Source organism: Dipodomys spectabilis, unplaced genomic scaffold (assembly GCF_019054845.1).
Source record: "Dipodomys spectabilis isolate Male_0828 unplaced genomic scaffold, ASM1905484v1 ptg000082l, whole genome shotgun sequence".
Lineage (NCBI taxonomy): Eukaryota > Metazoa > Chordata > Mammalia > Rodentia > Heteromyidae > Dipodomys > Dipodomys spectabilis.
The window spans coordinates 1,114,673-1,135,906 of record NW_024870759.1 but is presented as its reverse complement, the minus strand read 5'-3'; the positions used below and the strand labels follow the sequence as shown (position 1 = coordinate 1,135,906).

Here is a 21,234-nt window from a genome sequence, read left to right as displayed (position 1 = left end):
GGCTCTCCATTGGCTTTTTGGTGGTTAATTGGAGATTAAGACTCTCATAGATTTACTTTCCTGCCAAGGCTGGCTTCAAACTGTGGTCCTCAGATCTCAGCTTCTTCAGTAGCTAGGAATACAGGTTTGATACATCGGTAACCGTGAGTTATTATTCTGGTCAGTGGAATTTTTTGTGGGGCTTGAACTCAGGGTCTGGGCGTTGTCCCTGAGCTTTTTCCACTCAAGGCTAGCCCTCTACCACTTTGAGCCACAGAACCACTTCCGGTTTTCTGGTGGTTAATTGGAGATAAGAGTCTCAAGGGGACTTTCCTGTCTGGGCTGGCATTGAACTGCTTTCCTCAGACGTGAGGCTCCTGAATAGCTAGGATTACAGGCGTGAGCCACTGGCGCCTGCCTGGGGGAAGTTTCTTTTTCTGTTAACGAACATTTGGATATTTATAACATTATTTCCTGCCTATAAAAAATTACCAATACAGCCAGATGGCTGAAGGCAGCCCAGGAGAAACAGCCATATCTGTCTGTCTGTCATGTATCAAAAGATTTCGTTGGCAGGACATTCCTAACCTTGGCTCTAACTGAACCAGAGTAGTATTTTGCAACATTAAGGGTAAAATAGAATAGATCTTCCACTTTAGATGAGACTTCAAAGAGATGATTAAAATTGTAACAATGAAGCTTGTTTGGGTTGGTTTGAGAAGAGGTGGGAGAGAATAAAGGCCCAGTGGCAGACCGAGGAGAGTGATCAATATGCAAAATCTAGATATGTCAAAGCGAAATCCTTTGTACAAATCGTTGATGCTAAAAAAGGGAAAGGGTCGCGATTGCACTAAACAGTAAATTTTTACGTGAGTTGCACGTTAGAATCACTTGGGAAACTTTCAAAAATCCCCAAGCCCAGACCTCACACCAGACCAATGATTACATCAGGATGTTCAGGGGATGGTACCCATCAGGCTGAAGAATTTTTTGTTAAAAAAAAAAAAGGCCACTAGGTGATTCCAAAGCGCAACCAAGGCTGAAAAACAGCCGCAAAATACTAAGCGTGAATTTTGAAGCAAGGGAAGGAAGGAGGGAGTGGGAAGGGAGTGGCAATAGCTGAACTGAAAGCCCTGGCTTTGAAAGGCAGGGCAGGGACAAAACCCTAGAGCTCGTGGCAGAGGATTTAAGGGCTGGCCAGATAGGATTTGAGTGACATTAACGAGCTCAGCGTAGGTTCTACTCTGTGAAAATTAGATTATTTTGCTAAGCGGCGCCGTCCCCATCCCCAGTCTTATAAGCTCAAACATTTTCCCACAGCTGCAAAAAAAAAAAAAAAAGAAAGAAAAAGAAAGGGCAAGGCCACATTCGAGACGCAGCACGCCACGAACGCCGGTGGGCGGGCCAAGGGGCGTGACCGGGGCGTGGCCAGTACGAGCGCGAGGCCGGTGCAATTTCTTCACGCTAGTAGAAACACAACTCACGAACTTCTAGGGAGAGCCTCTTCAGCCGTCTAAGGGACTCACTTAGGAAGCGAAGACTGTCTCTCCACAGGATATTGGTGGTCTTTGAGACGTTAGAGGTTAGAGGGAGGGGGGGCGAGCCTAAGGCGCCAGGCAAATGCTTACGTCCGTCAAGACGCGGCCTATTCTGCCGTCACCCCCGCTTCCGGCTCTACCGGCTCCCCTTTTCCGTTTTCCCGCCCACGTTCCAGCTCCGCCCTACTCCCACGCGCCCGCCTTCCTTGTAAAGGCTTCGACGCAGGGCTGCGGGGGTAGCCATTGCCGGTTACTTTCGGCAGGCTGCTCGCACGTTCCTCTTCCGTTCTTTCCTGACAACTTCCGTTTTGAGCCGTCAACATGGATGCTGCAGCTGCCTGGTGAAATTGTTACTGAGCAGTCTCCGGAGTTGCAGATTGTCTGCAGTGGCCGCCCTGCCACCCCGCCCTCTTTGCCTTTCCCCCGCCCCTCATCCCCTCCCCCACCCCCCTCACCCCTCCCGCTCGCGTCCCTAAGGCCGGCGGGCTTCTCACTACATGGGGGCGGGCCTCCACGGTCCGAGTACTGTTTCCTGTTCGCCGGTGGCTCGGCGGTAGGCAGAGGCCACCGTTGCCCGCGCCCGCTCCGGCGCGGTGACCGAGTACCCCAGAGGCTCCAGGGCCGCATCGTGGGTCGTTGCGCCAAGCCTGGCCCTGCCCTGCCATGGCCCCTGTGCAACTGGAGAACCACCAGCTGGTCCCGCCTGGAGGCGGCGGCGGTGGCAGTGGCGGCCCCGCTTCTGCCCCAGCACCACCTCCTCCAGGAGCTGCTGTGGCGGCGGCAGCTGCGGCTGCGGCTAGCCCTGGCTACCGACTGAGCACTCTGATCGAATTTCTGCTGCACCGGGCCTACTCGGAGCTCATGGTGTTGACAGACTTGTAAGTGCCGCGAACCCATGCCTGGTCCCCAGCCTCCCCCACCTTCCCGCCCAACCGGGTAAGACGGGTGCTTGCTCCTCCCTCACCCGTCGTTTTCTCCGCTCCGCTGCTAAGCCTAGCATTTGAGATGGGGTTCAGGGGACATGGAAGGGAAGCTTTGTATTGAGGGTGGGTCTCTCTGACAGACCCGCTAATTTGCTTCTTAATACACTTTCATTGAAGATTGTCTTTCGGATTTTTGTCCCGAGTTCCCACACAACTCTTGACTCTTGGCTGAGTTCAAGAATAGAGCTCGGAATTTGGGAATACATAATATGGAACTGCGGGGGAAAAATCCCAAAGACGGGAAATTTAACAGTCTCTTGACGATACAGTTTAAAGATAGGTTCTAATGGTTTCTGATGATTCGAACGCAGGAGATTGTTTAAAATAATCCAACGGTTTAGATGCCAAGTATATATATTTTTTTTCCTGAAACGTTTGAAAGTGAAGTTCTCACGGATTTAGTGAAAGTAAAATATTTTTGTATCTAGTCTGCAGTTGTTATTTCAAGCACATAGTTATCTAGAAATGCCTTAGGGCACCATTAGGGTGTTAATCCCTACGGAATAGACTTAGAATACACTAATGACTGGGTGCCCAAAGGATAGGTACACGAAAATTTTGGAGCTCTGTTTTCAATCTTTTAGCCCAGGTTTACAAAAAGTCACGATTAGTTTTTGTCTAGGTTAGTTTTTCTTTGTTGTAAGATTTCAGGTCATAGCTTTCAAATGAAGAACATCAGTATTCACATAGTAAGCTGAAATACTGCGTGGTAATTTGTTCCTAGAGACTTAAAATACGTGCTTGCACATGACTAAAAGAATTACAGTAGGTTCCATTTGTAAAACCTTGCCACTTAGTTTTGTTGTCCTGTGACTTCGTTGAAAAGGATAGAGGTAGAGTTAAAGGTGTTTAAAATAGGTTTCATGGTTAGATATTATTTTGCTAATATATTTGTCTGCACTGCTTATTGGAAGATTTTATTTTTTTAAAAAAAGCATTCTTGAGGAAGTTTCACATAGGGGAAGGTCCTGGCCTAATGTATAGTTCCTGGATTTGTTTTTCCATATAGGATTGTAGAAATTCTTGAATTGTGTTTTACTGTTTTAAGGGGTTGGTTTATCTTTTATTGCTGTAGAATAAGTATATAGTTAAGAGTCCCACACCCTTGTAAGATGAAAATTCATAAATATATTCTCCAATTTCAGTAAAAAGGTAACCTGGTATGGTGACACAATCTTAGCACTCAATTGAGGCAGGAAGATCATGATGCCAGCATGGCCTACATAGCAAGTTCAAGCCCAGCTGGAGCTACATAGTAAGATCTTGTCTCAAAAGACAGCAAACATTAAATGGATATTTCAGTAATATCAAGTCCAGTCCAAACTCCTAATTCTGTTTGACTCCTTCTATCTCCCTCCCCCCACCAAAAAACAACAACAACAACAACAAAGCCCCTTTTCTATCACTGAATACTAACTATCTTCATTCTTCTTGTTGTTCAGGCCAAAAATTTTAGAGTAATTCCTGGCTTCTCTTTCTTCAAATTCTACAACCAGTGTACTTCAGCAAGTCCTGTCATATCTGACTTTAGATTCTTACCACAAGTCCTGTCATATCTGCCTTTAGATTCTTACCACAAGTCCTGTCATATCTGACTTTAGATTATTACCACTTCTCAACATTTCTATCAAGTGTTGGTCCAAGCCACTTTGTCCTTAACCTGTGTTTTGGAATATTCTGCTCATCTGTATTTTTACTGACCTTGCTTGTTGCTCCACTACGCTTTCTTGCCCATGAAAGAACCAGGGTGAGCCTTTTAAAACTTTTCTGCTCAGAACCTTTCAGTCATTCTCTATCTTACTAAAAGTCTTTATTTTAGTGCCAGTCCTGGAGCTTGAACTGAGGGCTGGGGCCCTGTCCCTGAGCTTTTTTTTTTTTCCTCAGTGCTTACCACTTGAGCAACAGCTCCAATTCCAGCTTTTTGGTGCTTAATTGGAGATAAGAGATTCCTAGGCTTTCCTGCTGGAGTTGGCTTCGAATCTTGATCCTCAGACCTCAGTAGCTTAGAATTACAGGCTTGAGCCACTGATGTCTGGCATTTAGTCTTTATAATCACCTATATATAGAATGACCATAAAATTTATCATCCAACCCAGGACTCTTGCTATTAATAATAATGACCAGTGAACTGGGGATGTAGCTCAGTAGTAAAGCAATTGTCTAGCATGTACCTGGGTGGGTGCATCCATCCTCAACTCTACACACACACACACACACACACACACACACACACACACACACACACACACACACACAAAACAATGTCAGAACATGGGCTGGGAAGGTGGCTCAGTGGTAGAGCACTTGCCTTGCATGCATGAGGCCCTGGGTTCGATTCCTCAGCACTACATAAGCAAAAAGAAAAAAGCCGGAAGTGGCGCTGTGGCTCAAGTGGTAGAGCGCTAGCCTTGAGCTGAAGAGCTGAAGGACAGTGCCCAGGCCAAGAGTTCAGGCCCCACGACCGGACCCCCCCCCCCAAAAAAAAATGTCAGAACAACAAGGATAAAACAGTACTATTTTGTGCAAACCAGGATGTGGGCACTTTTACTTTCAAGGGCTTATATGTGCTGTCTTCTCACGATTGCCTCTTTAATTGATGTCCTAATTAATGCTTGTTTCTTGCTTGTTTTGTTCCAGCTAAACTAGCCATCTTAATATTTCCCCATACACTCCCAAATTGGAGCCTTTGCTCTTACCCCAGAAATCTCACTTCTTTTAAGTCTTAGTCCATATAAAACTTAGCAGAAAGACTTTCCCTAACCACCTGTATAATAGCACTCTGCCCCTTTATGCTTCTTCTTAGTGCTTTGTTTTTCTCTGTAACACTTACCTGATATTAACTCCATAAGGACAGGGAATTTGATTTGTTTGCTGCTTTCCCCATGGCTTGAAACAGTGCCTGGCACATACTCAGGGCTTAACTAAGTATTTAGTGAATTTACTACACAGGTGAGTGAATTTTGAAAATTCTCATAATAAACCATGCCAGTCCTGGGGCTTGAACTCTGGGCCGGGGTGCTGTCCCTGAGCATATTTTGCTCAAGGCAAGTACTCTATCACTTGAGCCACAGTGCTACTTCCGGCTTTTTTGAGTAGTTTATTGGAGATAAGGATCTCATGGGCACTTGTTGCTCACACCTATAATCCTAGCTACTAAGAAGGCTGAGATCTGAGGATTGAAGTTCAAAGTCAGCCCGGGCAGTAAAGTCCCTGAGACTCTTATCTCCAATAAACCACTAGAAAACTGGAAGTGGCACTGTGGCTCAAGAGGTAGAGCGCTTGCTTTGAGCTGAAGAGCTAAGGGACAGCACCCAAGCCCAGAGTTCAACCCCATGACTGACCCCCCCCCCCAAAAAAAAAAGAGTCTCATGGACTTTCCTGCCCAGGCTGGCTTGGAACCACGATCCTCAGATCTCAGCCTCTTGAGTAGCTAGGATTACAGACATGAGGAGGCCACAGAGAATTTGATGGTACTGGAGTTTGAACTCTGAACCATATACTTTTTTTGTTTTTTTGGTCCGGTTGTGGGGCCTGAACTCTGGGCCTGCGCACTGTCCCTCAGCTCTTCAGCTCAAGGCTAGTGCCCTACCACTTGAGCCACAGCGCCACTTCCGGCTTTTTTCTTTTTGCTTATGTAGTGCTGAGGAATCGAACCCAGGGCCTCAGGCATGCAAGGCAAGCGCTCTACCACTGAGCCAACTTCCCAGCCCTTGAACCATATACTTTCTAGGCAAACACCATAGCCACTTGACACACACTTCCAGCCCCTAAACCATGAATAATATTGTTTCTGTCTGTCGTGAACCTGAACAGCTGAGTGCTGTCCCTCAGCTCTTCAGCTCAAGGCTAGTGCTCTACGACATGAGCCATAGCTCCACTTCCGGCTTTTTCTGCTTATGTGGTACTGAGGAATTGAACCCAGGGCCTCATGCATGCAAGGCAAGCACTCTACCACTGAGCCAACCATGGATAATTTGAGGAGAAAAAAGTCACTTGTTTCTAATTGCTTTTTTTTTTGGTTTTTGGTTGGCCATGAGGATTGAACTCTGGGCCTGGGCGCTGTCCCTCAGCTCTTCAGCTCAAGATGAGTGCTCTACTCCTTGAACCACAGTGCCACTTCTGGTTTTTTGGTGGTTAATTGGAGATAAAAGTTTCATGGACTTTCCTGCCTGGGCTGGCTTTGAACCAAGATCAACCTGGGCCTGGCTTCTCTGCTCTTTTTTTTTTTTTTTTTTTTGGGTCCGATCGTGGGGCCTGAACTCTTGGCCTGGGCTGTCCCTCAGCTCTTCAGCTCAAGGCTAGCGCTCTACCACTTGAGCCACAGCGCCACTTCCGGCTTTTTTCTTTTTGCTTATGTGGTGCTGAGGAATCGAACCCAGGGCCTCATGCATTCAAGGCAAGCACTGTACCACTGAGCCACCAGCCCCTTCTCTGCTCTTTTTTATGAGACAAGTTCTTCCTTTATAGTGCCAGGTAGCCTGCAACTTCCTTCCATCTCCCAAATGCTGGGATTACACAGTATCAATGCACCTGGCTACTATGTTTTTTCTTGCTGTAGCCAGAAACTATCCAAATTAATGTATTCATGTAGAGTCAGTGTTTTAGGTATGCTTTATAAGAGTTTTTAGATACATGGTACTTCTTTCTGCATCATTTGATGTTTTCCCCAAACAACTGAAGGTAGAAAGGACAGCTTTGGTAATTTACAGGGTTTGGTTTTGGCCCCAGACTTTTGGACTTTTTCCCCCCTTATGCTATGCTCACATCTTAAAACATTTTAGGAACTTTATTTATTATTATTATTATTTGTGCGGATCCTGGGGCTTGAACACAGGACTTGAGGGCTGTCCTGACCTTTTGTGTTCAAAACTCATGCTCTGCCATTTGAGCCACAGCTCTATTTCTGGCTATTTTGGTAGCTAATTGGAAATAAGCATCTCATGGACTTTCCTACCTTGGCTGGCTTTGAACTACTTCCTCAGATCGCAGCTTTGTGACTAGCTAGGATCCCTGCACCTCTCCTCTTTCCCTTGGAGGACAAAAAATGTGCCTTTTCAAGTATTCTCAGGATGTTTACATGTAGAGGAATGTACAAGTGGCTATTTTTTTGTGATTTTTGTTTTTTATGCTGGTCCTGGGTCTTGAACTCAGAGCCTGGACACTGTCCTGGAGCTTTTGTGCTCAAGGTTAATATAGTGCTATACCACTTTGAGCCACAGCTTTATTTCTAGCTTTTTAGTAGTTAATTAGAGAATGGAATCTCATGGACTCTCCTCCCTGGGCTGGCTTTGAACCATGAGCCTCTGATCTCAGCCTCCTGAGGAGCTACAGTTACAGTTGTGAGCCACTGTTGCTCAGCCTTATTTGTGATTGAAAAAAATAGGGCCTTAATTTCTGCTTTATCCCTGTGGTCTGCTGGTCCTTCCAGCCTTTATCTATTTCCATCTGTTGTCTTCTCTGAGAATAGCAAGTAACTATGAGACACGTTTTAATAGTTTCCCTTCCTTATACCTTTATTTTTTCAGTCATGGGGCTTGAACTCTTGGCCTGGGCACTGTCCTGCAGCTCTTCAGCTAAAGGCGAGCTCTCTACCACTTGAGTCATAGCACCACTTCCGGTTTTCTGGTGGTTAATTGGAGATGAGAGTCTCACAGACTTTCCTGCCCAGGCTGGCTTTGAATGGTGGTTCTCAGATCTCAGCTTCCTGAGTAGCTAGGATTACAGGTGTGAGCCACTGTTGCCCGGCTCCTATTACATTAGAAATGGTTTCAGTTCATCTGTTCTTGTGACATAATGGGTGGGAGAAGAGTATGTAGTTGGCTGGGTAGAGATGAACAGAATGTGGCAGTTCAGTAGGCAGTTTAGGCTCTTTCTTTTTTTTTTTTTTTGGGGTCCGGTCATGGGGCCTGAACTCTGGGCCTGGCTGCTGTCCCTCAGCTTTTCAGCTCAAGGCTAGTGCTCTATCACTTGAGCCACAGCACCACTTCCGGCTTTCTTTCTTTTTGCTTATGTGGTGCTCGGGAATCAACCCAGGGCCTCAGGCATGCAAGTCAAGTGCTCTACCACTGAGCCACCTTCCCAGCCCCAGTTTAGGCTCTTTCTGAGCATCAGTACATGCAAGAGTGTTAGGTGGGGTAATTTATCAAGAAAGAAGCTGAGATTGGTTGTCTGAGATCAGTACTACAGAACTAACAAAAAAATCAATACCTTGCTGGTTTAATTAAAAACCAAAATGCTTTAAAGTGATGCAGGTCTTTCATTTAGCTACTATGCAACCTCATTATAATTACTATAAAACCCTTGAGTGTATGCTTAGCTTCCAGTTTGACCTACCATAACAAAACATGGAAGGATTATTGCCTACAACCAGAGTATCCATTAGATACTGGGAAACTGGCACCTAAGCACTACTCTGACGTCTGTGGCCAATTTGATCTTAAAGAATGTTTTTTTTTTTTACTCTATGATATAGCATGCTGATGTAAGATTGGGGCTTTTTAAATGTTTGAGGTTCATGTAATACCTTTTGAAGCATTTTGAATGGAAAGAAATGCTTTTTGGTTTTTCCTTTGCAGCCATATTTCTGATCATTTGTAAGTACAAAGACTTGCTAGCAACTTGAATCTGTATTAGCTGTTAACTCAGTTTTTCTGAAACATTAAAGGTATTATAGAGTCAAAGTAAAGACATCACAGTTTGATGAACGTATATATGTGTTTAATCAATTTTTTTATCTTTTTAGATTGCCAAGGAAATCTGATGTGGAAAGGTGAGTATGACAGACAGAACCTTAATTTGTCTCTTTATAGGTCCATGTATGACAATGGGGTGTGGATACTAATAGTATGTCTTTGAGTTTGGAGCCTAGCCCCAGCCACCAAAAAATAACTAGGATTATGTGCTTAAGGAGTGTAGAGAAATGTAGTCTTCTCCTCCTTGACAATAATTGAGTATGATACCAGTTCTAGATGTTTTATTTTATAAATCTTTATTGAGACTTGACCAGGTCAAGTCTGGGAGAGGGATAGGAAGATGTAGAAAGGAAAGCCCATAATGGATGAAATTGAGGGCAGACTGGCTTTAGAAAATTGGCTGCCTGATTACCTTGTTATAATGATGCTATTTAATATCTTTAGAGAATAGAAACTTGCCTCCTGCTATTTATTTATTTATTTATTTATGATGCATGTTCTGAGGTTTGAACTCAAAAGTCAGGGCATTGTCCTGAGTTTTTTTGCTCAGGGCTAGAGCTCTATAGATTACAGCCTCACTTCTGGCTCTTTGGTAGATAAGACTATCCTCAAGGACTATCCTGCTGAGTATCAGAGCTCAGCCTCCTGAGTAGCTAGGATTACAGGTGTGAGCCATCAGCACCCAGCTAACTATTGTTGTTTTTATAGTTGAGAAAATTTTGATTTAGTTGGAGTTTGGGGCTTAACACAACACACTAATATATTTTTATAGACAAAAGGAATAAGATAAGTTTAGATTTCAAACATCATGTGATGGAGGTTTAAATTTAAATTATGATGAGAGTATAGCTACTTAACTATATCTTTGACCACACACTTTGTGGTTGCTTTATTTTGTTTAAATACCAAGTTACTAAGGAGGTTTATAGCATTCATTAGTGACTATATTCCACTGCCAACCCCCAAATTCCCTTTTTGATAGAATTAGACATAGATCAAAAAGATAGAGGTAGAAAAGACATTTGAAACTTACTTGTTATGGTCTGACTGGCTGGTTTTAAAATAAGGAAATGTAAGTCAGGTTTGTTTTGTCCTCTCTGTGGTAGGTAGGAACATTAGGACTTCTGTATCAAACAATATGATGTCTGAAAACAATGTTATGCAATAGTTTGCAGAGAAGACCATTCATTTAGTAGAGTTATTTTGTAAAACAAAAGTAACCGTATACAGACTTACTTGCTTTGGTAGAAGACTGGAGACTTCTCACCTTGGTAATCTATTGTTGAGTTAGAGCAACAGTGCTGAGGCTCAGTAGTAGTCCTGAGGTGGCTGCCCTTTGTGTGTGGGGTGGTGTTGGTAGTGTTGTACTACTGAGCTATAACCCCAGCTTGCCAGATCTTAATATACATGAAACATTTCTACTGTGTCTAGTCTTAATGCTTTGCATGTTTTCTCATAACCATTTACAGACATTGGCAAAGAATCGTAATTGTACCCTTGATTTTTCTCTTTATAGTATCATTAATCATGTTGTTGGCTAATCTTAAGGAAATCTTTTTGTTTGTGTATGAGCCTCATATTTTCTTGATAGCAGCTTAAGTTTGCAGGCTTCAGTTAGGATGCACTTTAGCAAAAAACTTACTTTGGTGTATTGCATCATGGTGATATTAGCCAGATGCAGAGATATGGGTTGGATCTGTGGGTCATTGACAAGTCATATTGAAATTATTGGATTAGGTTCCACTTGGAGGGACATTGGTATTCTGCCAAGTCTTGTTATTAGTTCTATCATGGTTCTATCTATATTTTTTTCTAGTGTCTTGAAGTAAACACTGAAAGATAAAATTATCAGTTGTGTAGCTACAAGGAAGTTGAGTTCTTTCAGCCAAATTTTGAAAGCTTTATGAGGAGACTAAAACAAACAAACAAAAAACAACTGATGAGTATTGAAAGAAAAAGCATAGAAGTGGGTATAGCATAGAATTGGATAGATTTTCTACCTTGCATTTTAATTGTTTTATCTTACGATATTTTTGAATTTTGGGGGACAAGATTGAACTACCAATCCGACTGCTTCAGTCTCTTTGTGTTACCTTTTTTTGTTTTCGATTTTTGGTGGTCATGGGGCTTGAACTCAGCACCCTGTCCCTGAGCTTTTTTGATCAAGGTTAGTGCTTTACCACTTGAGCCCAGTGCCACTTCTGGTTTTCTGGTGGTTAACTGGAGCTAAGAGTCTCATGGACTATCCTGCCTGGGCTGGCTTTGAATCGTGATTCTCAGATCTTAGCCTCCTGAGTAGCTAGGATTATAGGAATGAACTTTCCTGCCCTGCCTGGCTGGCTTTGAACTGAGATCTTCACATCTCAACCTCCTGAGTAGTTAGGATTACAAGCGTGAGCCACCATCTCCCAGATTACTTTACCTTTTATTTTTGGTATTCAACATGCTTTCTTTAGCCTAACTTACATCATTTATTTATTTTTTTTTTGCCATACTGGGGATTGAACCCAGTGCTTCATGCTTTCTAGACAAGTACACTACTTGAGCCATGACCCTTGCGGCTTAAATGAAAAAGTATTGCACAGTTAAGTTATTTATTCACTTTTTAAAAATTTGCTGTTTTGCAAGATGGGAAATGGGTGCTTTTGTAGAAAGAACATAGTTTCAAGCTTTGGTAAAGGTATATTTCAATTCCTCTTATTGAAAGAGTTATTGGTTACTTACTATGCCAGCTATGAAATTCATACTTTAATGAGGCATGGTACTGCATACCTATAATCTCAATCCTTGAGAAGCTGAGGTAGGAGGATTGTCAAGGCTAGTCTGGGCTATACAGTGAGAATATGTCTCAAAAGAAAAGAAGGTATTTGTTTTTGCTGTTTGTGGGGCTTGAACTCTGGGCCTGGGTGCTGTCCCTGGGCTCTTCAGCTCAAGGCATGCCCTCTACACTTGAGCCACAGCACCATTTCTTGGTTTTCTGGTGGTTAATTGGAGATAAGAGTCTCATGGACTTTCCTGCCTTGGCTGCCTTGGCTGAGATCCTCAGATCTCAGCCTCCTGAGTAGCTAGGATTACAGGTGTGAGCCACCAGTGCACGGCTGCAGTTTTATTTTATAACTCCTCACATGGTCCCCTCTATGACTCATTAACCTATAGTGCCATATATCCGTGAATTTAGTGTGTTTTATTAAGAATAATTTTTACTACAGTACAAACTTAACTTAAAAATGTGATTCATTGCTAAACCATCCTATTAAATTTATTAGTCTGAAATAAAATATAAGGCATATGCAGATGACTTACAAAATGTTATACTTGATATTTTAGATTATTTTTTCTAGTTGTAAAGATTGATTTTTCTAGCTCACATGGAATAAATTATGAATTATTCTTTCTAATACAGTGGTTCAATAAGAATTGTTTTATTTTATAGGAAAATAGAAATAGTACAGTTTGCTAGTCGAACACGCCAACTCTTCGTTCGATTATTAGCTTTAGTAAAATGGGCTAATGATGCTGGCAAAGTGGAAAAATGTGCGGTGAGTTAATTTTTTATTTTAATTTATATAAAATAACTGTTTGAATGGTAGTTATTAGTTTTAGCTTTAACATTTATTGACCGATTTAAGTTATGACATGTAGTAACTATATTTCTGAATGATAATCTATAGCTTATTTTTGTGGAAACCTAGTATTTATTTATGAATGTTTGATCAAAAGGGAGATTAGGCAGCATCTGGAGACATTACATGAGAATACTTCAAATATGGGATTGAAACTAAAGGAAGGAAATGTTTGTCTTTAAAACTGTATTGTTTAAAATTTGTAAGACTCACTTAAATTTTGCATATTCTTTATTTTGGTGTGGGGAAGTACTGGAATTTTGAATTCAGGGCCTCACATTTGATAGGCTGGTATTCAACCACTTGATGTATGCTTCTAGCCCCGTTTTTCACAGGTTATTTTAGGGTAGAGATCCATTTTCTTCCTAGCTGTGTCTGAGCTGCCATCTGCCTACTTTATAGACTTTACTTTGCTGGAATGAGAGGTTCTTGCCATCTCCTTCAGCTTCACTTCATGGAGATGGGAGTCTCTTGGACTTCAATGCCTGGGCTGGGCTGGAACTATGATCTTTCCAATCACAGCCTCTCAGGTAGCTAGGATGAAGGATGTGTGCCTCTGGACCATGAATAGGCAACTTGTGTCAACTCATTGAGTTCACAACTTTGGAAGGGTGATATAGTATGAAAACATGAGACACAGAGAGTGGTTCTTCTTTTAGTTCAGTCATTCCTAATGAGAATGGAATTCCTGTTGGAAAGAATAATTATCATAACAAGAACAAAGTCCTGAAATCATGAAAGCATTTATTTACCCACTTGGATTAAGGTCAGCTTTCCAGGCTAAACTCTATAAGGCCAAGTAAAACTTCTAACAAATGTCAGTTGAATTCAGGAAGTGAAGACATTGTCTAAGTTTGACAGTAATGCTCACACTAAAAAATATTTTTGTTGTTGTTGTTTTTAGGGCTTAAGCTCAGGGCCTGGCCACTGTCCCTGAGCTTTTCTGCTCAAGGCTAGCGCTCTACCACTTTGAGTCACAGGTCTACTTCCAGTTTTTCTGGTAATAAATTGGAGATAAGAATCTCATAGGCTTTCCTGCCTGGACTGGCTTTCAACTGTGATCCTCAGAACTCAGTCTCCTGAGTAGCTAGGATTATAGGTGTGAGCCACCACACCTGCTACATTTAAAAAAAAAAAAACATTTTTTTTATCAGGTCACTGTCTGATCATAATCTCTCATCTGACCTTTAGTTTGATACAATTCACATACCATACAAGTCATCTATTTAAAATGTCTTAGTGTTTTTATTATATTCACAAATTTGTACATTCATCAGTACCATCAATTTTAGAATATTTTTATCACCTCAAAAAGAAAATATCCTTTAGACTTCTGAATAAGAGGAATGTAGCTGAAGCTACTGTTTTTCAGGTTTAGCAAGTGTCTCATTTAATTACCCTTGTTTAAGGTGGAGCAATAAAGATTGAGTAAACTGGCTCTCCAATTGACTTGATATCCCTCCTACTGGTGGGAGGTCCCTGATACTCTTTGAGCTTGATTTTTGTTCTGACATTTTCTCAGTGACATAAGTGATGAAAGTCTTAGAATGGCTTGAATTTGAGTAACAACAGTTTAGAAGTTGAGAATATGTTAGTAGTGTCATGGCTACTAATGAGATTAAGTGTTGGTAGTGTGGGTAGAGCTCCAGTGTACTTATGATAAGTAGTAGCATTTCTCCTGATCTAAGCTGCATACTGGCTCTAAGAGAAAAAACATAATTGGCTGTTTTTCTTCAGACAAGTATCTTCACCTATGCCATCTCGAAGATGATAGTAATTATCCAGTTACTAGAGTTGTGAAAATCAGATAAAAAATAACTGGAAGTACAAAGAAAATGTAGAGCAATGCGGTGTTCACTAAGTTGGACACTAACAGCCTAATTGAAGGACGTGGGAGAGGAAACTACCTATTATCTTAGAATAGGATTAGAAGATAAAAGTTTCTTAAGAAAAGGGAGGGTTGAGGAGGTTGAGGGGGAAGCCAAGAATGTTAGAAAGAGTAACATTGATCAAGATGCATTGTATTCATAAACTGCTTTTTTGAATGGCAACTTCTTTGTAAACAGTTTAAAGATAATGAAAATACAGTTAAAAAAGAAGATAAAGGTTTCAGAGGGGCTAGTTTGCTCATTGACTACAGGATCAGAAGAATTTTGTATTGAGCATGTTCACTTGTATCTCATAGTGGGCAATGTTTGTTTCTTAGGTTCTAGGCATTGTTCTAAACATTTTATATGCATCAATTCCTATTATTCAGAACAACTTTATGAGATTGGGAGTTGTCTCTTTTATAGTTGGAAACCTTTGATATTATGTATGTAATTTTTTTGCAATTTTTATTTTCATTATAAAGATGATATACAGAGGGGTTACAGTTACATGAGTCAGGTAATGAGTGAATTTCTTTTTGGACAATGTCACCCCTTCCTTCACTCTCTCCCAGCTTTTCCCTTCCATCCCCACCCACAAGTTGTATCATTCATTTTTCTAGTGAGTACCACTGCTGCATTTGTTCACACTTTGTCCCTCCATTTCTGTGCCTCCTCTTACCCTCCCAAAGACAGATAAATGAACAAACAAGACAAAAAGAAAAGAAAACAAAAACAGCAACAAAGAAAAAAAACCTTGTTTCCATTTCCTGGAGTATGTATGTAATGTTAAGGATAGAGAAATGACTTGAAAAACTTTTCATTAAAGTGGAAGAAAATTGTTATTTTAATGTCAAATATACGTGCATTAAGTATATTTCCTCAAGTTACTGTCAAGTTTTTTTTCCTTTTTTAAAATTTAATTTTTATTTTTAATAGTTATTATAAAAGTGATATACAGAGGTATTATACTTATGTAAGTCAGGTAAAGAGTACATTTGCTTTTGGACAGTGTCACCCCTTCCCTCACTCTGTCCCAGTTTTTCCCTCCCACCTCCACCCACAAGTTGTGTAGTTCATTTTCCACATAGTGTCCAGTGAGTACCATTGCTGCATTTGTTGTAGTTTTTTTAAATGATTGTGTAAAACCTTTATTAATTTACTATGGAGTGAACTATATTTAATGCAGAAAGAAGATGGTTTTCAAGTAATTTAATACATTTATCTTTTACTTTAAAGATGATCTCAAGCTTTTTAGATCAGCAAGCCATCTTGTTTGTGGACACGGCTGATCGCCTGGCATCATTAGCTAGAGATGCTCTGGTCCATGCACGTCTGCCTAGTTTTGCCATCCCATATGCCATTGATGTACTTACTACTGGTTCTTATCCACGCCTACCAACCTGCATTAGGGTAAGTACTTTGTCCCTGTGTTCATAAAATTTGAAGACTTTGGGTATGGATTAAGGAACCTAGTGAAAAATGTATTTTTAAAACAAATACTTCATGTATAACTTTTTTCTCTACAAATAAATTTATGATTCTTTGAAATAAATTGGTACCAGATGTGAATAGGTATGAAGATGGATGAATCTTTGTTTTCCATTTTGTAGGAAGAAGCACATGTACAAATGTAATTTAACATTTCAAGGGTGAAAATAACTAACTACACACTAGCTACTTTTTGGAAGTGTTTAAAAATTTATTGGGGCCAGGTGCCAGTGGCTCATGTCTGTAATATTAGCTACTCAGGAGGCTGAGATCTGAGGATTGAGGTTTGAAGCCAGCTCAGGCAGGAAAGTGCATGAAACTGTTTTCTCCAATTAAACACCAGAAAAACCAGAAATGAAGGTGTGGTTCAAGTGGTAGAGTGCTAGCCATGAGTAAGAAAGTTGAGCTAGTGCTCAGGTCCTGAGTTCATACTAGCACACATCCACAAAATTATTAGAGGTACTATTAAGAAATAGGGAAATAATTCTAGCTACGTAAGAGGCTGAGATCTAAAGATCACAGTTTTAAGCCAGCCCAGGCAGGAAAGACCATGAGACTCTTATCTCCAATTAACTACCAAAAAAAAAGCTGGACTTGGAGCTATGGTTCAAGTGGTAGAACACTAGCCTTGAGCAAAAAAGCTCAGGGACAGTGCCCAGGCCCTGCATTCAGACCCCAGGACCAGTACTTAAAAAAAAAAAAGAGAAGTAGGGAAGTCATCTAGTGATATTAAATTGATTTTATAAGTGGAGCATGAAGGAAATTGTGTTGTAGATAGTGAGTAGTTTCATGGTCTGAGCTGGGTGACTAGAGAATTATTGACACTATAATGCATGGTCACTGTTGGATGTAATCTGTAAAACACTCTAATGTTGAGACACTGTTGGGTAGAGTAAGAACATGTTATATAAAGACAAACACAGACAATTAGGCTTCTTTGTACATTATTTAAACATCACTTAAATTTTCCTGTAGGATAAAATTATTCCTCCAGACCCAATTACCAAAATTGAGAAACAAGCCACACTTCATCAGCTTAATCAGATTCTTAGACATCGACTTGTAACTACAGATCTTCCTCCTCAGCTAGCAAATCTTACTGTGGGTATGTACCTAACGCTAGTTTTTTTTTAAAGAATATTTTCTTTTTTTTTTTTTTTTTTTTTAATTTAATTTAATTTTATTTGTGAACATACTGTACAGAGGAGTTACAGTTACATGGGCAGGATAATGCGTACATTTCTTACCAAGCATTGCAGCCTCCTCCTTTGTTTACCCTTCACATCCCTTCCCAGCCTCCCCCCTCCCCCCCTAATCCCAATCCTTCTTCTTCCCCCCCCCCCCGCCCCCCCCCCCCCTCCGCGCCAACGTTGTAAAGCTCGTTTTGGACATGACAACTTGTACTTCTCATTGTTGCAACAGGTCCACCTGTATCCTTGAACGACTGGTTTTTCCCCATCTCCTCCACAAGTTATACTGACATCAAATATAGTGAAAGCAGGGGTTATACTGTGGGGGAGGGACATACAAAGCAACAAAGAGATAATCTTATAAATGTGTTAGAAACACATGCATGAAAGAAAAAAACATTAAAATACACATCTAAGGGTTCATTTTCCTGACATCACATTATCTGACCTTTTCTGCTTGACTCATACATATACTAGATATTACAAATAAGGGAAACCATGGGACCTATGTTTCTTTGGGCCTGGCTTACTTCACTTAATATAATTTTTTCCAAGTTTTTCCATTTCCTAACAAATGGGGCAATGTCATTCTTTCTGATGGAGGCATAGAATTCCATTGTGTATATATACCACATTTTCTTAATCCATTCATCTACTGAGGGGCATCTGGGTTGGTTCTATATCTTAGCTATGGTAAATAATGCTGCGATATACATAGTTGTGCTGGTAGCTTTAGTATAGCCTTGTTTGTGATCATTTGGGTAAATACCCAAAAGTGGGATTGCTGGGCCATAGGGGAGATCTATGTGGAGTCTTTTGAGGAACCTCCATACTACTTTCCAAAGTGGTTGAACAAGTTTACACTCCTACCAACAATGCAGTAGGGTTCCCTTTTGGCCACATCCCCTCCAGGATCTGTTGTTATTAGATTTCTTTTTTGTTTTTGTTTTGGGTCTAGTCGTGAGGTCTGAACTCTGGGCCTGGGCGCTGTCCCTCAGCTCTTCAGCTCAAGGCTACCACTTGAGCCACAGTGCCACTTCTGGCTTTTTTTTTCTTTTTGCTTATGTGGTGCTGAGGAATCGAACCCAGGGCCTCATGCATGCAAGGCAAGTGCTCTACCACTGAGCCACCTTCCCAGCCTGTTATTAGATTTCTTGATTATAGCTATTCTAACTGGGGTGAGGTGGAATCTCAATGTTGTTTTGATTTGCATAGGGACACACGTGGTTTTTTTCTTTCTTGCAATTGTTTTTAACATATTTAAAATGTACTATGTGATTTTTTTGTTTCTCTTGTATTTTTTTCCCCTACCATATAACCCCTGTTTTCACTGTATTTGATGTCAGTGCCTTGCATCTTGTATATACATTTTTCTAATTTGGGGAAGGGAGGGGAAATAACAAAATGCTGAAATAAGGATACAAGTTGACCCATTGTAACAATGAGATGTACAAGACACTATGTTGAAATGAACTTTACAACTTAGGCGGGGAGGGATGGTAGGGAAAAACAAAGGAGGAGGTAACAATGCTTGATAAGAAATGTACTCATTACCTTACTCATGTAACTGTAACTCCTTTGTACAGTATTTTTACAATAAAAAACATACAGCAAAAGAATATTTTCTTTGTATTTTTTTTATTTTTTATTTATTTTTAAAAGAATATTTTCTTAAAGCTGACAGCCAGTGGCTGATGCATGCAATCCTAGCTATACAGGAGGCTGAGATCTGAAGATCACAGTTCAAAGCCAGTTCAAGCAGGAAAGTCCATGAGACTCTTAGCTCCAATAATCGACCAAAAAAAAGCCAGAAGTGGAGTTGTGGCTGCAGTGGTAGTGTGCTAGCTTTGAGCACAAAAGCTCAAGAAAAGCACTCAGGCCTGAGTTCAAGCTCCAGGACTGGCAAAGAAAAAAAGAAAAAAAAGAATGTTTTGGGATTTTATTCAAAGAAACATGAAAATTTTGATCCTCTCTTCCCCTATTTTGGCATTGCTTGAATTTGTGACTTAATTAGCCTCTTTTCAGTACCAAAAAATACAATACTTGTATTTGAAGCTGGAGAGTAGGTGGGTTCAGCTGAGGGTGGAGGAGAAAAGGTGTCTTGGAGTAGAGACTGATGAAAATACTGTTTGTGTTATAAGAGTTATCTTTGGTTTCTTAATAACCTGGATACTGGTTACTATTTATTCAGGAGCCACTGCCTTGTTTGGATACTTCTGAAAGAACTTTAAGTCTATTTAAAATTTCTTATAAGCAAGTCTCAGGGTCCTAGATTAGCAGGAAACTGCTTAATTTTTAGCAAAGTAAACATATTTCTTCTTCTAAAAGCAAATGGCCGTGTGAAATTTCGAGTTGAAGGAGAATTTGAAGCTACCTTGACAGTGATGGGAGATGATCCAGATGTACCATGGCGTCTTCTCAAGCTAGAAATTCTAGTTGAAGATAAGGAAACAGGAGGTAAATCATAAATACTGATTTAAATCAGCAGTATTGATGGAATGTTTGATACTGAAACATTCTTCAAATAATAAATTTGTGCAGCTATTTATTATAAATGCATCCAAATTTTTATAATGATAACCATCTACTCACTATAAAAGTCTTATTTTCCTCAGCATGTGTTTCTCTAGACTTTGTATGTAATTTTAGTTCTTATTTTAAATTCTTTATTAATCTATACTTGCCTAGTTGGCACAACCTGTACACCTTTCTAATTAATTGTCTTCTTTTCTCCTGCCAATGGAAGATGGGCGAGCTCTGGTTCATAGTATGCAAATCAACTTTATCCATCAGCTAGTGCAGTCTCGGCTCTTTGCTGATGAGAAACCTCTTCAGGACATGTACAATTGCCTACGTATCCTTCTGAAATTTGACATGTGTATTGTACGGATTTTATCTTCCTCTCACTTTATTTTCCATTTATCCTTTGTGGTGATCTCTACTCAATTTTCAGTAGAAGTAGGTTTGGGGAACCACCAGAGTGATGAGCAGTGATAGATTTGTAATAAGAAATATTTACAATTTTCCCATTGACTTTGTAGGCACACCCCCAAGATATTAGTTAGAAATGGTTTGCCGGGTGAAGTGGCACATACCTATAATTCCAAAACTCAGGAAGCTGAGGGGAAGGATCATGAATTTCAGGTCAGCTTGGGCTACATAGTGAGACCCTGTCTCCCCCATAAACTACTATTTTGGGAAAACTACTAGGTGGTCAAAATATGTTTTCTAAACTACCGACTTAGGCCTTATGTTTTGTTTACATTGGTTCAAGATTAAATATAAACCTTTTTCTCTGAAATTATACCACAAGTGTTACAACTTTTTATGGTGAGTCACTGGAGAAATATGATTCAATAAAACCACAAAATTTACCTTTTTTAGGATGGGTCATTAGAGTAGTATTTGAGAAAATTCCCCTATAGCCAGCATTTTGCAAATATATCCTTTGTTAAGTGAAGTTTGCCTATACTTGTTTGGCTGTTGAAACAACATATTTTATTAGATTTGCTTAACAAGATCAATTAGATTCTTTCTGCTTGTCACTTCAATTAGAAGTGTTACATTCTCAGAGTCTAATGTTAATCCGAGAACGATGGGGAGACCTTGTACAGGTAGAAAGGTATCATGCTGGAAAATGCCTTTCCCTCTCAGTTTGGAAGTAAGTAAAATTGGTTCTGGTAGGTTCACATTATATCTTTGTTTTCTTTTTTTCCCCTTTGGTCGTGGGGCTTGAACTCTGGGCCTGGGTGCTGTCCCTGAGCTTTTCAGCTCAAGGCTATCGCTCTACCACTTGAGCCACAGCGCCACTTCCTGTCTTTGTTTTCTTATACATCTGATTTAATATATATCAGTAGCTACATGCCTGTG

At 40.6% G+C, this 21,234-nt stretch overlaps 1 protein-coding gene across 3 annotated transcripts in view; it reads left to right on the top strand.

Moving 5' to 3' along the window:
- The first annotated feature begins 1,976 nt into the window (after positions 1–1,976).
- The window catches only part of Med14 (mediator complex subunit 14), a 96,687-nt gene continuing 77,429 nt past the window's right edge, over positions 1,977–21,234 (top strand). For 2 of the 3 annotated variants that reach the window (XM_042683607.1, XM_042683606.1), the window contains exons 1-8: positions 1,977–2,395; positions 9,243–9,269; positions 12,626–12,731; positions 15,923–16,096; positions 17,150–17,279; positions 19,693–19,821; positions 20,111–20,218; positions 20,893–21,025. In XM_042683607.1, coding sequence (XP_042539541.1) covers positions 2,181–2,395; positions 9,243–9,269; positions 12,626–12,731; positions 15,923–16,096; positions 17,150–17,279; positions 19,693–19,821; positions 20,111–20,218; positions 20,893–21,025 — 1,022 coding nt within the window. In that variant the 5' untranslated portion in view covers positions 1,977–2,180. The remainder of the gene's footprint in view (positions 2,396–9,242; positions 9,270–12,625; positions 12,732–15,922; positions 16,097–17,149; positions 17,280–19,692; positions 19,822–20,110; positions 20,219–20,892; positions 21,026–21,234) is intronic. The other variant, XM_042683608.1, reaches the window with a different exon arrangement.